General features: G+C 50.3%; 1 protein-coding gene across 4 annotated transcripts in view; it reads left to right on the top strand.

Annotated features, from left to right (window-relative positions):
* Window positions 1–17844, top strand: part of COPG2 (COPI coat complex subunit gamma 2) — a 179904-nt gene that overhangs the window by 86105 nt on the left and 75955 nt on the right. For all 4 annotated transcript variants that reach the window (XM_059885668.1, XM_059885667.1, NM_001082448.1 and 1 more), the window contains 1 exon segment: window positions 1800–1971. In XM_059885668.1, the coding sequence (XP_059741651.1) occupies window positions 1800–1971 (172 nt within the window).

Raw genomic sequence — 17844 nt, 5'->3', positions numbered from 1 at the left:
CTACCACATAATTGCACTCATCTCACACGCTAGCAAAGTAATGCTCAAAATTCTCCAAGCCAGGCTTCAGCAATATGTGAACCATGAACTTCCAGATGTTCAAGCTGGTTTTAGAAAAGGCAGAGGAACCAGAGATCAAACTGCCAACATCCGCTGGGATCATAAAAAGCAAGAGAGTTCCAGAAAAACATCTGCTTTATTGTCTGTGCCAAAGCCTTTGACTCTGTGGATCACAATAAACTGTGGAAAATTCTGAAAGAGATGGGAATACCAGAGCACCTGACCTGCCTCTTGAGAAACCTGTATGCAGGTCAGGAAGCAACAGTTAGAACTGGACATGGAACAACAGACTGGTTCCAAATGGGAAAAGGAGTATGTCAAGGCTATAAATGGTCACCCTGCTTATTTAACTTATATGCAGAGTACATCATGAGAAACACTGGGCTGGATGAAGCACAAGCTGGAATCAAGATTGCCAGGAGAAATATCAATAACCTCAGATATGCAGATGACATCAACCTTATGGCACAAAGTGAAAAAGAACTAAAGAGCCTCTTGATGAAAGTGAAAGAGGAGAGTGAAAAAGTTGGCTTGAAGCTCAACATTCAGAAAACTAAGATCATGGCATCTGGTCCCATCACTCCATGGCAAATAGATGGGGAAACAGTGGCTGACTTTATATTTTGGGGCTCCAAAATCACTGCAGCTGGTGAAATTAAATTTTATTTAAGTAAATAACTGCAGCCATGAAATTAAAAGATGTTTGCTCCTTGGAAGGAAAGTTATGATCAACCTAGACAGCATATTAAAAAGCAGAGACATTACTTTGCCAACAAAGGTCCGTCTAGTCAAGGCTATGGTTTTTTCAGTGGTCATGTATAGATGTGAGAATTGGACTATAAAGAAAGCTGAATGCCAAAGAATTGATGCTTTTGAACTGTGGTGTTGGAGAAGGCCCTTGAGAGTCCCCTGGACTGCAAGGAGATCCAGCCAGTCCATCCTGAAGGAGATCAGTCCTGAATATTCATTGGAAGGACTGATGTTAAAGCTGAAACCCCAATACTTTGGCCACCTGATACGAAGAACTGACTCATTGGAAAAGACCCTGATGCTGGGAAAGATTGAAGGAGGAGAAGGGGACGACAAAGGATGAGATGGTTGGATGGCATCACCGACTCAATGGACATGAGTTTGGGTAAACTCCAGGAGTTGGTGAAGGACAGGGAGGACTAGCGTGCTACAGTTCATGGGTTGCAAAGAGTGACTGAACTCCTTTAGTCTTTGATTCTGGTTCCTTTTATAGAGAACCAGCTTGCCAGCATTTTTCTGGTTTTCTTTCCTAACTCCATTGCTAGAGAGATGCCTTTGTGTGATGGGAAACTTTTGATGATTTAAACTTAAAAGGACATAAAACTGAAATGTCTGAAAAAGTTGGCCAGCATAAAGTATAACCTGTGAAAAAATGATCATCACTTAATATCAGGGTAAATTAAGTGTGTTGTTCCAAAAACTTGGATTTCAATTCGATTCTCAGCCAGCTGTCAGACTTCTACCATCTTGTTTGGTAGAACTCAACCTCAGGAAAGAGGAAAACACTGGTGAATAACATAAACAAGAAAGACCTCAAGAATAAGCGTATCCTTGTTGTCTCAAGAAAAATCTTAGGGGGAGACATGCATGGTGTTTAGAGAGAGAAGGTTTAATGGATTCCAGAAGTGACTCGGGGGTTATGGGGAGGAAGAAACAATTTACTTGAAAACCGTTTTTTTTCATAACTTTCCCATTTGATGACTTTTCAGTTTGACTGTACCAATACTCTCAACGACCAGCTCCTGGAGAAAGTGACAGTGCAGGTGGAGCCGTCGGAGGCCTATGAAGTGCTGTGTTGTGTCCCAGCCCCCAGCCTGCCTTACAATCAACCGGGAGTATGCTATACTCTGGTTCGTTTACCCGAAGATGACTCAATAGCAGGTACTAATACACAGAATACAGGAGATGTGATTAAGAGTGCATTACCACTTGAACTCTGAAGTGTCTGGACAGATACTTGGGGTCCAAGAATTTGTTTCTTTTCTGGGATTAATAAATGTAGTGATAATGAACGGTAAATTTATAAAGTTAGTTACTGCTACAGAAATACTAATTTTATAACCAAGTTTCTGAGTAAAATATGCTGGGCATTTAATCTTAAAAGAGAAACTGAATGTATACAGTGGTAGCCCAAAACAGAACTGAGACTTCCTGTTGAAACAGCATCACCACTAGTGAGGGTGCACATACCTGACGTCCCCTGTGAAGGATCAGGGCCTCCCCGATGTTTCTTAGGGCAGCCTCAGGGCTTTTTAGTTAGTAGACCCATGGCATCGTAAAATATTTTTTTTAAGGGTCCTATAACACAAGGCAAGTGTCTGAGAGTATGTCTCAGCCTAGTGACTGGTTTAACCAACATTTGTATATCCACAGTTGAAAAAGGCTCTGTGATCCGCTTGACCTGTTGTGCACCTGGGGATTGGGTTGGGAGCATGGTTGGGGGGAGGGGGCAGCGCGTGTTGGAAGGAGAGCCAACTGCTAGCGTCAACAGTGGTTACAGATTTGGATTCTGAGATATTATGACCTACCTCCTGTGAATGTCAAGTACTTGATTTCTTTTCTCCGTTTTCCCACCTGAGTTGTTTTCTTCCCATATTTGCTGCAGAGTATTCACAACTGTTACCCAGTTTGTACCGAAATAAGCACACACATTGCACTTAGATTTTGAACAGTTTTTATTACTGGTACAGGAAAAAACAATTTTTACTACTAATACAGGAAAAAACATATAGCTAACAAATATTGGGAAAATTACAGAGTTACAAGAAATCGTAAAAGTACTAGTAAATAGTTATCCCTGGTCATCATTCAGTTACATTTGGGGCTTAACCTGTCTTCCTTTAGCCCCTTTCCCAACTCCCTTTTTAGATACTGGTTCCGGGAGCGCCTGCCCAATCTCATCTGTGTTGGATGATAGACCAGGCTACTCAACTCTAGCACGAGGTAGATTCAAGTTGGCACCATTGCTGGGTCTGAACCCCAGGTTGTTCCCTCTGGCCCTGGGTGGACCTGCAGTTGCAGCCACCCTGGATCCATAACCCCCTGGGTAGGAAGGCACTTTCTATCTGGCCTCCACTATTTCTCCTTTGAACATTAGGCCATCCACTTTAACCTTTAATTATCTCCTTTACCCCTTTTTATGAGGTTTCTCTTATTCCATTCCCTTTTAACTTCACTTTCTTTCCTGGTCTGTTTCCTTCTGGTTAGATTTGTCTAATGTCCACCAGCCCAGTAATTAAGCTGGCTGTAGTCTTATGTAGCTAGTTTCATTTAACCTTATTCTAAACCAATATCTGGGCCCAGTCTTAATGTCACCCTGTGGCTTTTGCCACCATCCTGGGATACTCTGTCCTTTTTCTAGTAGCCACCTCTCCATATTTCAAAATTCTAACCCCATTTTTACTTCCCACAAACTTTCTGTCTTTTAAGGAATGCCATTACTTTGTCACTTAATTTTAGAGGGAACCAAAATGCTAAACTCATTGAAGAATCAAGCTCTTCCCAATTGAGAATACTAGCTCCTCCCATTTCCCCAGGTTCACTTGGATAACTGATAACTCAGGTGCCTCACATCCCAGGGAGTGGTTCTAACAGAATACAATAAATAACAGTTTTACAATATCAAAAATACATAAAACAACAATATTGAAATTACAGAAGTTACATACAGTATAGGAGAAAACAACAACAACAGAAAACATTTCTACCAACACAGAAAGCATAAGGGAGGTTTTATTCCTCCTTACTAAGGAGTTAATTTCTTTTTAAAACATATATCTTACAAATTAGCCCAGAGGTTTCAGCTTTTGGTCTGCTGGCTATGGACTCTTTTGGTTGATGGTTGTTATTGGGGTTTTTTTTTTGGTTGTTAGTATTTTGTTTATAAAAATTTGGCATTTGGAGAATTTTCTAAATTCAAAAGGGTTTGCTGATTGGTGTTCAAACTCAGTTATAAACTCTGGTGATTGTATCTTGGATAAAAGAAATGAAATTTAGTCTCAACATTTGGACTTTTAAAACTTTGAAAGTTTTAAAAAATTAGTAGGTTGACTTACTGATTTTACCAATGATTTTACCCATCAGTTACCTGCTTAGGAAAAAAAACAACAACAACAAAAAAAAACTCCTTTCTATTCTTTAGTCTATGTTAGAAATTATGAAATTTTGAGCCTATGGCCAATCCCAAGTCTTTGCTGTGCAATGAATAGAAGAGAAATACCAGGGCACAGGTGGTAATACAAGTCTTTTTTCCCTATTCCTTCCTTTCAGCATTTTCCTGTTGCAGATATTCTGAATCTTAGCCAATTACATAAAGATCTATATATCACCTCTGCCTGTCTCATCTCAGAAAAGATATTTTCCACATAGTTACAGGAAAAAAAATAGAAATTCTATAGATTGTGATTTCCTTCCTTCAACCTGAAAACTATACAGAATAGGAAGGAAAATAGGTTTTGGAGACAGATAAATTAGGATTTGAATTCTGACTCTGCTACAGACTGAGTGCTTAATTGTAGGCAAATGTTTTGATCTCTGTACGCCTTTTAGAATTATTGTAAGGATAAAATGAAATTAAGTGATGAGTATGGTGCCAGACACATAGTAAATACTTAATAGATAGAAGGTATTCTGAAACTATCCACTTTCTCCCTTTACCTAACTCTTTAGAAATCAAGCCGTTCACAGTTCAAAAGATAGAGACCCACCAATTTCCTCAGAAAGTTATTCTGTCAGTTGTTCTTATCTTTTCTTTATCTTTAAACCTTCCCATTTTTCCTTACTGTGAAAGTGTACAAAAAAATCTGTGCCATCTGAAAAAAATTTAAACTCAACATCAAGTATTACCATAACTCCTTCCTTGAAATATTGGGAAATTATAAAAAGGGTAATCAACATCTTAAGTCTCAATTAGTCCTACTGATCTGTCCTCCAGCAACTACCCTTTACTTAAAAAATGTCAGAAAAGCCTTCAAGGGAGCATACTTTCCTAGTGTCCTTTCTCACACAGCAACTTTCTTTCCTCTGCATGTTTATTACACCAGTAACAACACATATATGCAACATTCTATGAATTTTTTCCCTCCTTGGGACCTCTGTAATGACCATACCCTTTCGTTTTATTACTTACTCAGAATCATTCTAATCCCTATATTGCTTTTATTATTGAACTCTCAGTTCTTATAGAATCATATTTCTTAACTCAAACCATCTGAGCAAATTTAAATGGCCCTCAACAGAAAGTGTCCATACCAAGGTCATATTTAACAGTACATGTCTGAATCTTTTTCTGGTTTTCGCTAGGGATGCTGCCTCCCACTTAACAGCTCACAACTCTTTCACATGACACATACCTACATTCATACTGTAGTTCTCGACTTTCTGCCCACACCTCCTTAAACCTTTATATTAACTGGAGCTACCCCAGGATTCTGATGGACTCCAAACTCTTCTCTGAAGCTGCTGTTTCCATTCCATTATTTGCTGTTCAGTATTGATCATATTAACTCCTGACATTCCGAATTAAATCCACAATTTCAAAATTTATCTCAGTTTCTTTTTACTCTGACTCACCTCCAACCACTCACTGGGATTCATATTACTGATCCTTAATGAAACCTTGCATTCTTCCAAGCTAAGCACATAATCTGCAATCTTTGTTCAAACACTAAAAAAAGCAGGCAGGATAAGTTGAACATTACTATTTAGCCACAATATATCCATTCCCTTTATCACCAGAATTTGTATGAGTCTAGCTAGAGAGTCCATATTCCTCCAAGTTTGACCTGTTAAAGAGACTGGCCAAGGTTCAAGCCTGAGACACTCATTCACTTGTTCATTCATCTCATAACCAATTTCCCCTTCTCCAAACACTGAAGTTTTTAACGTTTCCTCTGTGCTGGCTTTGAACCTTTCTTCCTGTCCTATTTCATGTTCGCCATCATCACTGATAGCTGTCATCTTTATTGCTGCCTTTCTTGAATGATAACCCCTCTCCAGAGTGCAGTGTAACCATGGGACATCCACTCATTTCTTCTTCCCTCTCTTGTAGCCTTAGAAAAAGCCTCTGCTGGTTGGTACCCCCCAGGTTTGGTTCAGTCTGGCCTTTAAATGCCTTCAGTATGTGAAAATGTGAACCTACTCTTTATTGTTCAAACACTCCCATCCTCTGGCATGCGTTATCATCTCTGACGTCCAGAGTACTAATGGCACGAGGACTGCTGCTCATGCTCCCCCTTCAGATTTTGTTTTTTGACTTTCTCTCTATATGACCATTTATTCTCTTGAATCCACCCACTCTGACATAATTACCTGATAGATTTTTTTCAGGCAGCCACCAGTTTCCTTGTGACGATTTCTTTTTATGTTTTCTCCCATTTTTCCTTATTTCATTAATTGTGATCAAGTTGAACAGGTAGCACTCTGCATCATAACTGTAATAATGTTCCTTAATAATCGCAAGAATGATTTATATGTATACTGTCAACTAAGTTCCCACTTTAACCACTTCTTTCCATTTTTCCTTTGCTCACTTTCATTAGAAAAACAACAAACATAAGAACACTTTATCAGGTTTGTGTAGGAGGCATATTTTCTCAGTGCTAAATACAGTTCTTTAAAAATCCTGTTGATTGCACCGTACCACTTTTGTTTTGTACTTGACCATGTTGTAGCCTCTCCCTCCATAAGCATTCTGCATTGTCTCTCTTCCCATAAAACAGTGCTTGCTCCTGGTCGTGACAGACGGCACCTCTGCTTTCTTATAGTCACTAGTCTGCACCTACTGTCTGGCCTCCATACCACATACGGTACCCCTCCTGCCCATGAGATCTGCTGGATTCCAGATTGGGAGCTCTTGAAGCTGTCTTCCCCTTTTCTGTGGAGCCCCCTTTAACTACCCTGACCCTTTACACAGCCATGAGGTCCTCCCTGCCCTCCATGCTGCCTGTCCCTTTCTTTTCCCATTGACTCTCCTCACCCATCTCAACACTGGCCCACCACCTTCACAGCCACTCCAGAACCCGAAGTCTCTGTCTCTGCACGCTGAGTGCGAGTGAGCCTTGCTCAACCATCCTCTGCCTTTTCTCCACTCTTGTGTTCCAGCCCCTCTGCTTTGTCCTCAGTACGCCATCCTGCTTCCCCGACCACCTGCCCACAGGGACAGTGGGCTTTTCCTTGATATCTGCTCTCTCATTGAGCCTCCCTCATGCTCCCCTGTAGCCAGCTCTTGGTCTGCAACATACTGCAGTGACTCTGTATGCTGTTCCCAGTCATCCCTAAGTACCTGTCTTGTCAGGTCCCTCAGGCTTCTGTCAGACCTTCTATCATTTCATCTAGTCATGCTCTGCACTGACAGCCTTGTTTCAGACACTTTCTACAGCCCACTGCCTCTACCAGCTCATCCTCCTCTGCCTCATCCACTTCTCCCATGTTCCACCATGGCCTCAACTGTGCTGTCCTCTGTCTCCTGTGCGGGCTTGCTCACTGCCTTGACCCACTCATGGGGGCAGAGCTCCTGGATGGACATCGGCTCCATCCTTTTGCCACTTTGCTGTCACACTTCATGCACTGTGTTCCCTGACCCTCTCAACTACCCTCTCCCACACTAGATAACGGGTGCCATCGCCTCACCTTCCTCACTCTTCTTACCCATTAGACGTCCTCTCCTCTACCACCTGTTTCAGAATGCTCACCTGATCCCTCCTACCCCTGGGGCCTGATTTCATCATCTCTCCTGACTTCTTCTCTACTGCACAAATGCAAAAGAAACTATGCAACCTTAGTCATGTGACATTCTTTAAAGAGGCTACTGTCTGAATCTTCCAGCTCATTCTTCTCTGTCCTGTGCATCCTTCTTGATCCTCACCATCTGCTCAAACCAGTTCAGGACTCTCTGCTTCAGCACTGATACACTGCTGAATCCACACGCTGTATCTTCCAACCCACCCTCACGTACCAGGCTGAGCTCACCTCCTGGGCGCCATGACCCCATGTTGCCCCTCCCTGTAACCTTTCGTTTCCATCCACACCCTTGTCTCACAGTCTTCTGATCAGGTCTCGGGGAGCCTCAGCCTTCGATTCTCCTACTTTTCCTTTCAGCACAGCACTCTTACCTTCTTCTCACCCTCTTGCCCCACACCTGCCAGCCCCCTTCCTGACACCTCCACACTCCGTCCAGACCTGCACAGAGCCCTGGGCCTGCTGTCCGCCCTCCTCCTCCCCCTCCTCCTCCCTCCTGGCAGTCACCTCTACCAGACGCCCCGACCTCTCCCACCCCCGCCGCCCCTTCCATCGTGTGGGCGTCCCCTCTGGTGTTCTCTGCACAAGTGTACACAACCTGCTGGGCCTGCTGTCTGCCCTCCTGCCCTCCTCCCTCCTAGCAGTCATCTCTCCCCCAGACGCTCTTCTGCACTACCTCTCCCACCCCCTCTGCCAAGGCCTTCCATTGTGTGGACATCCCCTCTGGTGTTCTCTGCACAAATACATACAACGCTCCTTCCTTTCAGTCATTACTTCCATCTCCCTTGGCCCTACTAAAGAGTTTTAAATCTTAAGCTCAGGGACACCATGCTTGCAATCTACTCCCCATTTATTGACAGTAAACCACCCCCCATCCTACCCCCCACCCCCCTTCATTCAGGTGCCTTGTCGGCTACATTCATTTATTCGCTGTCTGCCTGGTCCTGGGTCCTTTTCCTCCAAGTCTGACAGTCTGGACTCTGATGCCTCCCTCTGCCCCACCCAGGGGCTCATCTGCTCACCCTTCACCTCTCTGCCCAGCTCTCCACCTGCCCTCCCCCCCAGTGATTCTCACCCGAGGATGCATGACCCCCAAGGCTGGCCTATCAGCAGCATCTCTGAGGAATGTTTTTGTGTTTTCTTTTTGCATGTTTTTGGGTTTGTTTTTGTTTGGAGCAGAGCGCTGCTCGCCCTCCGATGTTCTGATAGGCCTCCCTTGGGGTCCATGCCCCAGCCCCCCCGCGGGTGAAAACCACCCCCCCCACCCCGGGGAAGAATCACTGCTGTGGAGGGCCAGCCTGCCTCCCTGGGCTGCACTCTCCCCTTGCAAGCTCCTCAAAGATCCCAGCTCTGCTGCCCTGACACTGGCCAGGCACTGTCCCCCTGGAACCCCCTCATTCCCTTCCACGTTAGCTCCCTGACACCTGACGTGCCCCAGACCAGACCAGAAGTCTGCATTAGAGCACTTCTCTTGTTAAGCCACACCCCCTGCCAACACTCCTCTCCCCACCCCTCACCCTTTATGACTCTCAGGCATTGGGACAATATCTTTGGTGCAAACCTGTCCTTCTTGGCACTTGCTCTGTCCATTACCCCAGGTTACCCCTCTTCATTTCAGACCTGTGACACCATCCTCCTGGGGAGCCTTGCCCTCCCCCCCAGTCTCCCTGTCTCTCTGTGTTTCCACTGAACAGACCTTCCCCTTCCTCCCTTCCTGCAGTGACTCCCCTTTGTCCTCTCTGTGGACTCACTGGTCCTCCCAGTCCTCAACCTGTAGTCACCACCCCAACACTGGGCATGCCATCAGTCCAGAAGCTCAGTTAAAGCACATGATGTTCCCAGTATCTGAAGTTGGCTCATAACCACCCCCCCCAACCTTGATCCCAAACATCCCCCTCCCATGTCCAGCTCTGTCAAACCTGACCTGAACCCCAACCCAAAGCCATTCCCTACCCACTCTTGATACCTACCTCCCACTCTGTCTCCCGACCCCATCCCCAGCAGATCGGATCCGTAGTACTGAAGAGCCTGGCCGAAAGTTCTACCCCAGCCACGACATTCCAGGCTGCAGCAGCAGCCACTGCTCCCACCCACCGCTAGCCACCCCTTTCTTTTCACGCCTCCCTCCACAAGCCTCAGCCCCCACTGGCTGGCCCTGTAACTCCAAGTCCTTCTGGGTGGCCCGTCTGCCAGAATGCCTCTCTGCCACTCCCTCTTCTCCTTCCCCCTGCTGCTGTCCGGCCTGTGTCCCTTCCCCTGCCCTCTGCTCTCCATCCTCCCCGGGTGCCTCCCATCACCTGGTCTGTCTCTGCCAGGTGACCCTCCTGTCCTGCCACATCAAGACCCCGTGTGGAAGTTCCTTCCTGTCACCTTTCCTCACGTGATCCACTCCTCGCCTTCCCCTCCCTGGCCCAGGGAGAGCATCAGCCTCTCCTCTCCGTGCTCCCCGATGCCTGTCATCACTGCCCTGGGTCATCCCTTCTCCATAGGGGGTGCTCCCTCCTGGGACCTGCTCTCCCAGCTCACACTCTTTCCATCCCCTGCCCTGCCCCCTTCTCTCCAGAACCACCCACTGTCTCTCATTCAGTCCTTCCGAGGCTCGGGCCATGGTTTCCCTTTAGGCTCCCTTTCCTTAGCCTGGCACTCTCTTCTTTTCTCACTTCCCTTTTAATCAAGCCACTGCTCACAGGATTTACACCAGGCCCCTGCCTCCCCACCTCCTCCCTCCTCCTCCTCCATTGCTCCCCCCTCTCCTCCTCAGACCCTGGAATGCACCCCTGCCTTGCTCTCCTGCTCCCTGATGACATGATTCGGATCTCCCCTTTGCCCTCTCTCCCTCTCAGCTGTGCTTCAAGACTCTGGTTCTCCATCCCATTCTGCCTGCCCCTCTGTTCCCCACATCCAGCCTCCTGATCTGAGCCCCCAACCCCAGTCTCCACCATCCTGCCCTCCGCTCTCTCTTCCTGTGCCTCCCTGCCTCCCCCATTTTCTTCTCTGACTAGACATATGGTTTGAAGGTCCCTGTTTTTCCCCCCTGGTTCCTTGTGTGGAATCTCTCTGCCACGTTCTAGGCCTCCTCCGTCCTTTAGAGGTCCCTTGTAAATAACAGAAGCACTGCTGATGCCACTCTAATTCCCCACCACTCCTCTGCCAATTCTGTCTGCTCCCCACTCTGCACTCCATCCCCTTGAGTCCCTCCTCAAGCCCCCGAGGCTCCCTGCGCTGTTTCTGTGCAGCTCCCTTGTCTCTCCCTGTGCAGAGCTGCCCATTTCCTCCACGTCACCAGTCATCACGGCCCCTGTCTCCAGCTGCTCCTAGGAGCCTTGGGTCTTCTCCAAGACCAGGCCATGTCATCTCAGCTGGTCCTCTCTGCTCTGCTCCCACCATGGGCCTTAGTACCGCACAGACCACTCTCTAGGAGCTGTGAGGTAGCAGCTGCCCCCGCAGGCACGAGGTTTCCTCCCTGTCCTGTGCGTACTGTCCCTTGTCCCGTATGCTGCCTGCCCAGTCTGCTCCCTGCTCATCACAGCCTAGGATGCCGGGCTCCTGCTGTCCAGACTGGGTAGGGATTGGACATTCCTTGCCCCATCCTCTGCCTTTTCTTCCGCTCTCTGAGAAATACTCCCCTTCATCCACAGCATCCACCCTATCCGCTACCACCTGCCAGTCCCGTGAGGTCTTCCCTGTCTGCCCCTCCTCCCGAGGCATGCCCCTGCTCCTGACTGCCATTTCCTGGTCCACACGGACCATGGATCCTGCTCCACTGGATCCATGCTCTCTGAAAACAGCCAGAAGGAGCCTCCATTTCAGGTCTGCCATTTTGGAACAGGTGGCTGCTTCTGGGCCCTCTCTGTTTGTTCTCACCTTGCCCATCTCCACTGCACCACTGCCTCTAGCAGCCCATCCTGCACTGGCCTCTTCCCACCTCTCCCACTTCCTCACTTGCTGTGTGCTGTGCGCTTCGTCCTGCAGGGGCTTCCTCATGCCCTTGGCCCACTTTGGGGGGCAGGTTCTCCACACCCACTCTCTCCTGGCTCCCTGCCGTCCCTCTGGGCACAGTGTGTTCCCGGATCCTCTCAACAAGCCTCTCCTGCTGGCGCCATTGCCTCACCTTCCTCACTCTCTGATCTGTCAGACCCTCTCCTCCACCACACTCGCCCGCCAGCTGGAGACGACTCACCAAACCTCCTTCCTCCTGGGCCCCATTTCCAGGCCTCTGCTGCTCTGCAGTTACTGCACACGTAGCAAAGGAGCAGTCTTCCCTGAACCTGTGACAGTCTCTCAGCTGCCACTGTGACCCCTCCAGCTGGACTCAGTCGTCTCCTCTGCTCTGCGCACCCTTCTCAGTCCCCTCTCCGCTGCTCGGCCTGGTTCAGCCGTCACTGCCTCACTCACACTGTGACACACTGCTGCATCCACATGCTCCGCCCACCAGCCCACGCTCAGGAGCCAGGCTGAGCTCACCTCTCGGGCCCCACGACCCCACATCGTCGCTGCCTGTCCTAACCTTCCACGTTTCCATCCAGACCCTCATCGCGCCCTCTCCTGACAGCCCTCGAGGCCCTTCGGCCTCTGACTCTCCTCCTCTTCCTTTCATCATGGCTCTCTGACCTTCTTGACATGCTCCTGCCCCCATTCCTGCCAGCCCCTCTCCCAACAGCTCCACACTCAGTCTGGACCTGCACAGAGCCCTGGTCCTGCCGTCCGGCCCTCCTCCTCCTCCCTGCGGGCAGTCACCTCTCCCCCACACGCTCCCCTGCACTGGGCTCGCCCATCTCTTCGTGCCACACTCCACACACCCCTCCTGCCGCCCACATTTCACGACTCTCAAGACTTTGACAGTATCTTTGGTCCACTTCTCCTCTTTCTCAGTGCTTGCCATTTGTCCCTTTCAATAGTTCATCCCTCCTCATTTCAGATCTGTGAACCCCTGGCCTTACGGTTATCTTGTCCATCTGTCTTTCCTGCCCTCCAGGTGCTTCCCTTCCACCTTGCCTGCAGCAACTCTCCTTTTGTCCTTTCTGGGTAGACTCAGCGTTCTTACCCTCCCTCTTCCTAATGTAGGCATCACCCCTAACACTGGACTTGTGATCAGCCCACAAGCTCAGTTAAAGTAGATGACATTCCTAGTGCCTGGAACTTGGCTCGTGTGTCCCAACTCCCATCCCCCACCACCCACCCACCCACTGATCTCGTCTCTGCTCTCCTGTCTGACCCAGTCAACTTCTATCCACACCCCTACCCCAAACCCCAAACCCCATCCCCCCAGCTCCCACCCTGTCCCAGCTGGATCCGTAATAAAGAGCCTGGCCGAAAAGTTCCACCCTTGCTACAACATTTGAGGCTCTAAGAGTAGCCACTGCTCCCCGCCCACTGCTAGCCACCCCTCCCTCTCCACTCCTCTTCCACGGCTCTGCCCCCACTGGCTGGCCCCAATGCTGTGAACTTCCTTCCAGACGGCACCTCTGACATCTATCTGAATTCCTACCTGCCACCACCCTCTTCTCATTGCTCTCTTGGTGATAACCTGCCTGTCTCCTTCTTCCTCTCTCCCCTCCCCATCCGCCTCATGCACCTCCCATCACCTTCCATCATCTGTCGCTGGCAGGTGACCCTCCCTTGGTGGTACATTGAGACTGCCACATGGACACTCCCTCCTGTGACTGTTCCTCATGTGATCCATTCCTTCCCTTTCCCTCTCTGGCCCTTCTCTAAGGGCCATGGTTTCATCTCAGTGTTCCTGATGCCCATCAAGTTGCACTGGTCATCCCTTCTCCACAAAGGGTGCTCCCTCTTGTGACCCACTCTCCTAGCTCTTTCCTTCCCCTCTATGCCTCCTCCTCCTTCCTAAATCCTGGACTGTCACTGACCTGATCCTCCCACTGGCCCCAGCCACCATTTCCCTTTAGGCTCCCTTTACCTCAGTCTTGCACTCTCTGCCTCCTCTCTCCTCCCTTTTAATCAAGCCATTGCCCACAGGACTTTATACCAGGCCCCCACTTCCCCATCTTGTCCCTCCCCTGCCTCCGCTGCTTCATCTCTCCTCCACTGCAACCAGGGTGCATCCCTGCCCATTGCCTTGGTCTCCCTGATGACAGGTTCAGACCCCCCTCTTTCCCTGTAGGCCACCATTCCCTCACAGCACCCGTGTACAGATCTTACGACCCTCCAATTGCTTCCCCGTTCGGCCTTGCCTACTCTGCTGTTTGGCTGCAACCACCCAAAGAGGAGTCCCTCACCCGTCAAGCATCCCACCCATTGCTCTCTCCTCTTATGGCCCTTTCCTGCCCACATTAATCCCTGCTTTCCCCTGATTCTCTGTGCAGTCTCTCTGCCACTTGCTAATGTCCACTCTTCAACAGCCAAGGGATAGCAAGGACCCCGATTCGGTGATGGACGGCCATGTTGGTGCCACCTTAGTTCCCACCCATCCCTATGCCATTACTGAACAAGTTTGCTACCCACACACTGGGTTCCACCTGGTCCTTGCCAGCGTCCCTGAGGTTCTCTGCCAGCGTCTGTCTGATGGCATAACCCTGCTCTGTCCTCTTTGTCAATTGTGGCCCTTTGCGCTTTGCTCTGAGGGCCTTGGGTCTTCAAAGGCCCCGGTGATGGTATCTCAGCTCTGCTCTGTTCCTGCTGTCTGGCATCAGTACTGCACAAAAGCCTCCTGCCTCATGAGATCTGTCAGAGCCCTGGACTGGGAGCCCCTCAGGCTGCCCTGCTCTTCTTGGCAGCATCCCCTTTACCTCCTTGGAGCCCCAGCAAGTTCATGACATTCTTTCCCCTCTTCGGTGCCACCTGTTCCTTTCTTTTTCCATTGATTCCCCCGACCCAGCTCGTATCCTGAAGATACCTTCCACAGCTGCCCAAGACTCCAGTGTCTCTCTCTCCAGGCTGATTGCCACTGGACTGGCTCGGCCCCTCACCCACTCTTCCTCCTGCTGTTGTCTTCAGGAGCCCCTTTGCTTCCTCTTCAACATCTCATCCTACTCCTTCTCCCAGCTGCCAGTCTTGGGACACATTCCCCAATCTTTCCCTCAACTTCTTTTTGGACCTGACTTTATGCTCCCCAAACGCCAGCTTCTTGGTCCCCAGCATGCTGGAGTGAACCCAGGCTATCTGAATTCACAGCAACACATGCTACTTTTGGGGTTACCATTTTGGAGAAAGTCATTGCTTCCAGGTGCCCTCTGACATTTCACCATCTCACCAGATGTTACGTGGACAAGGCTGTCTCCATATTTTCAAACCACCACTACCTCTAGCATCTCACCCACTGGTCTCACCCACCTCTCCTGACTTCTCACTTGCTGGCCCTCGTGCCGCTCTTCTCCTGCACAAGCTTCCTCATGGCCTTGACCCACTTCCAGGAGCACAGTTCCTACATTCTTCACATCTCTCCTTCTAGCCCTTTGTCATCCATCTCTTGGTGCACTGCATTCGTGTTCCTCTCAACAAGTCTCTCCTGCCCTGGCTGCCAGGTACCATCACGTGCAGTCCCTCACTTTCCTGGCCCGCTGGACCCCCTTTCCACTCCATGCTCTCCACTTCCCATAGACCGCCCACCCATCCTCCTGGTTTCAAGGTCTCTCCTGCTTTGATTCTCTACTGCAACATAGTGAAAAAAAAAAAACAACACAGACAAACCTGTCCTACCTGACGTGTGAGATTCTTTCAGCTACACTCTGAGCCTTCAGACTGGATTCCATCATCTGCTCTGCTGTGTGCTCCCTTCTTCATCCTCACCCACTGCTCACCACACTTCAACCCTCTTTGTGGCAGACACACCTGAATCCACAGGCTCTGCCCACCATCCCATTCTCAGCCATGTGGACCGACACTGTATTTCTCCTCCAGGACCTCAGAAAATCGCTCCCCATAAACTTGCACGTTCCCATCCAGGCTCTCATCAAGCACTCTTCTGCCACAACACTTGGGGCGTCTCGGCCTCTGATTCTCCTGCTTGTCCTTTCACTACCACACTCTCACCTTTTTCTCACCTTCTTACCCCTGTGTCTGCCAGCCGCGCTCCTACAAATGCGCACTCCATCCAGACCAGCACTTGACCCCCTGGTAGCTCTCCCCCAGACGCTGTCCTCCACGCTGCATCCCATCCCCCGTCTGCACTTTTCTTCGTGTGGACGTCCCACCCGGAGCTCTCTGCTCAGAGACATACAACCCAGCTTCCTTCTGCTTGCCACTCCCATTCTCAGCCCTGCTCCTCAGGCTTCCTGACCCCAGGGAACACAACCATGGTGCCCCACTCTCCACGACAGAAGGTGAAACCTAAGCCACCCCCGCTCAAGTCCTTTGTCGGCTACATCCATTTGCTCGCTGTCTGCCTGGTCCTGGGTCCTTTTCCTGCATGTGTGACAGTCTGGACTCTGATGCCTCCCTCAGACCCGGTGGCTCATCTGCTCACCCTTTTCCACTGTGCCACTGCCTCGAGCAGCCCATCCTGTGCTGGCCTCTTCCCACCTCTCCCACTTCCTCACTCGCCTGACCTGTGCTGTGCTCTTCCTCCTGCGGGGCTTCCTCATGCCCTTGGCCCACTCCTGGGGGCAGGTTCTCCACACCCACTCTCTCCTAGCTCCCTGCCGTCCCTCTGGGCACAGTGTGTTCCCGGATCCTCTCAACAAGCCTCCTCTCCTCTCCTGGCTGCCGGGCGCCGTCTCCCGCGGTTCCTCACTCTCTGGCCTATCGGACAGAGGTGGACCTCTCCTCCACCACCCTCCCTCAGTTGTCCGAGGTAGCTCACCTGACCTCCCACATCCTGGACGCGGTTTCTAGGTCTCTCCTGGTTTCTCCAGGTCAAACACAGCAACACTTCCGCTACTCTCTGTGACCCCTCCAGCCGGCCTCAGTGTCTCCTCTGCTGTGTGCACCCTTCTCAGTCTCCCATCCGCTACTCAAACCAGTTCAGCCGTCTCTGCCTCAGACACATTGTCACACACAGTCTGTCCACATGTCCAGCCTCCAAAGCTCCTGTCCTCCCAGCTCCCCTCAGTGTAACCTTTCCTGTTCCATTCAGATCGTTTCACACTCCTCTGACACATTCGTGGGGAACCGTTCCTGACTCTCTGCCTTCATCCCTTCACCACAGTGCTGATACGTTTAGCCTCGCCCTGGGCTGCCACCCCTCCCTACCCCAGCCTCCCTCTGCACAGAGCCCTGGGCCTGCTGCCGCCCTCCTCCTCCCCTCCCTCCTAGCAGCCACCTCTCCCCAGACGCTCTCCAGCACTGACCTCTCCCACCCACTCTGGCCTTTCCATGAGTGTGGACGTCCCCTCTGGTGCTCTCTGCCCGCGTACATACAACCCCTCTTCCTTTCAGTCTGCACTTGCATCTCTGGGCTTCATATCTCAAGCATCCTGAGCTCTGGGACCACCAAGTTGGCAATTCACTCTTGAACCATTAACAGCAATTCCAACACAACGCCATCATTCAGGTGCCTTGTCGCCTACATCCATTTGCTCGCTGTCTGCCTGGTCCTGGGTCCTTTTCCTCCAAGTCTGACAGTCTGGACTCTGATGCTCCCTCAGACCCGGGGGCTCATGTGCTCACCCTTCTCCACTGCGCCACTGCCTCTAGCAGCCCATCCTGCGCTGGCCTCTTCCCACCTCTCCCACGTCCTCACTCGCCGGACCTATGCTGTGCTCTTCCTCCTGCAGGGGCTTCCTCATGCCCTTTGCCCACTCCTGGGGGCAGGTTCTCCACACCCACTCTCTCCTAGCTCCCTGCCGTCCCTCTGGGCACAGTGTGTTCCCGGATCCTCTCAACAAGCCTCCTCTCCTCTCCTGGCTGCCGGGCGCCGTCTCCCGCGGTTCCTCACTCTCTGGCCTATCGGACAGAGGTGGACCTCTCCTCCACCACCCTCTCTCAGTTGTCCGAGGTAGCTCACCTGACCTCCCACATCCTGGGCCCGGTTTCTAGGTCTCTCCTGGTTTCTCCAGGCCACACACAGCAACACTTCCGCTACTCTCTGTGACCCCTCCAGCCGGCCTGAGTTGTCTC

Source organism: Bos taurus, chromosome 4, assembly GCF_002263795.3.
Source record: "Bos taurus isolate L1 Dominette 01449 registration number 42190680 breed Hereford chromosome 4, ARS-UCD2.0, whole genome shotgun sequence".
NCBI lineage: Eukaryota > Metazoa > Chordata > Mammalia > Artiodactyla > Bovidae > Bos > Bos taurus.
This window is presented reverse-complemented; position numbering and strand designations above follow the sequence as displayed.